We start from the raw sequence: 1,365 nt of genomic DNA, 5'->3' as shown, positions 1-1,365 counted from the left end.
CCATCACGGGAGGCTGCGCACCGAAGTCACATCACACAAAGTCGTTGTAAACTCACAGCAATACACTTACATGTTGCCTTTCAATACTCTAACAATCTATTAACGGGTATGTTTAGGGAGCAGTAAGGATTCCTAACAGTAAATTACGGGGTCTAAACTTTTTAGGACTTCGGTGCACAACCACCAGTGATCTTCCAGCACATTGTGCTCGTGTACATCGATAGCAAGTTCACCATCGTTGCCCAGACAATTGCGAAAGCCAGATAGCTCACAGTCACAATACCCATCACACGACTAGAACCTCCTGTCCGCTTGAGTTCCTGAGTTTCAGCCTTCTGACGAGGAAGCAGTGGCAAAAATGCGAGAGACAACAGCTTCATGCAGTAGCAGATCCAGATCGTAATTGTAACATCACGACGAACCAAAGTCGTGTCTGCCTGGATATCCTTGAGCCACACGTGGAACTGACCATTAACGAGCTTAGCCATGGAACGACCGAACGGCGTCGTCAGGTTTGTCGTGGCAGTCAGTAAACCATACAAAGCCCCTTCATGACCCGGTTCGGCAAGCTCCACCACCACATACGTGGCGATCATGAAACGGATACCATCGGGAAGGTATTCAATCATCGGTACACCAAGCCAGAACCACTGGTTGCGAACAACGTCCCAGACAGTGAACATAGTCATGAACGCATCAATAGATAGAGCTCCACACATGGTGACAATAATGATGGTACGCCAATTCCAGTCGAGCCCGTATTTGCCGGTTAATGCCAAAGTGATCGCGTAGAATACCGTGCCCACAATCGTCATGAAGCTGTTGTTGAACGGCGTAGCGTGTACCCAGTACAGCTTAATGTTACTGGAAGATACTATGTTGAAAGAATTGAAAACACCGGAGAAGAACTTGTATGCCACGATTTGGTAGATAGCGCGCTTTTGAAGCAACGTCCAGAAAGACGACATGTACTCGCCGAAGGATTGGTTGTCGGTGACGCGGTCCTCATTCAGCAAGAACCACGATACAATGACCAGGGGAGCGCAGATAACTCCACTGATCAACATGAGTTCTTGGAACGAGAGCGAGAAGCTAAACGAACCAGCGTACTCCTCTCCGTTCATAAAGAAAGCGATAACGGCGGCACCGACGGCGGTGAACGACGTCTTGACGGCGTATACAGCAGTCTGAACACGACCACGTTGCTCGATAGGCTCACGTTGCGCGTACTCGACAACCATGGCATCAGCGGCAACCTCACACAATAGATAGCCAAATGATGCGAGCATCATGGGCACAACGTATTTGCCAGCAGAATTCGGGGCGTTTGCGTTAATACTATCAATCTGATCATCAGTCCAGTCT

At 48.9% G+C, this 1,365-nt stretch overlaps 1 protein-coding gene across 1 annotated transcript in view; it reads right to left on the bottom strand.

The window, feature by feature from the left end:
• Positions 1-53: 53 nt before the first annotated feature.
• PPTG_00408 (hypothetical protein) overlaps positions 54-1,365 on the bottom strand; it is a 1,413-nt gene continuing 101 nt past the window's right edge. Inside the window, exon 1 of the mRNA XM_008891813.1 lies at positions 54-1,365. This exon is cut by the window's right edge and continues 101 nt beyond it. Coding sequence (XP_008890061.1) covers positions 162-1,292 — 1,131 coding nt within the window. The 5' untranslated portion in view covers positions 1,293-1,365 and the 3' untranslated portion in view covers positions 54-161.

The sequence above is a fragment of the Phytophthora parasitica genome, assembly GCF_000247585.1.
Source record: "Phytophthora parasitica INRA-310 unplaced genomic scaffold supercont2.1, whole genome shotgun sequence".
NCBI lineage: Eukaryota > Oomycota > Peronosporomycetes > Peronosporales > Peronosporaceae > Phytophthora > Phytophthora nicotianae.
The sequence above is the reverse complement of the archived record's forward strand: the minus strand, read 5'-3'. Positions and strand labels throughout refer to the sequence as shown.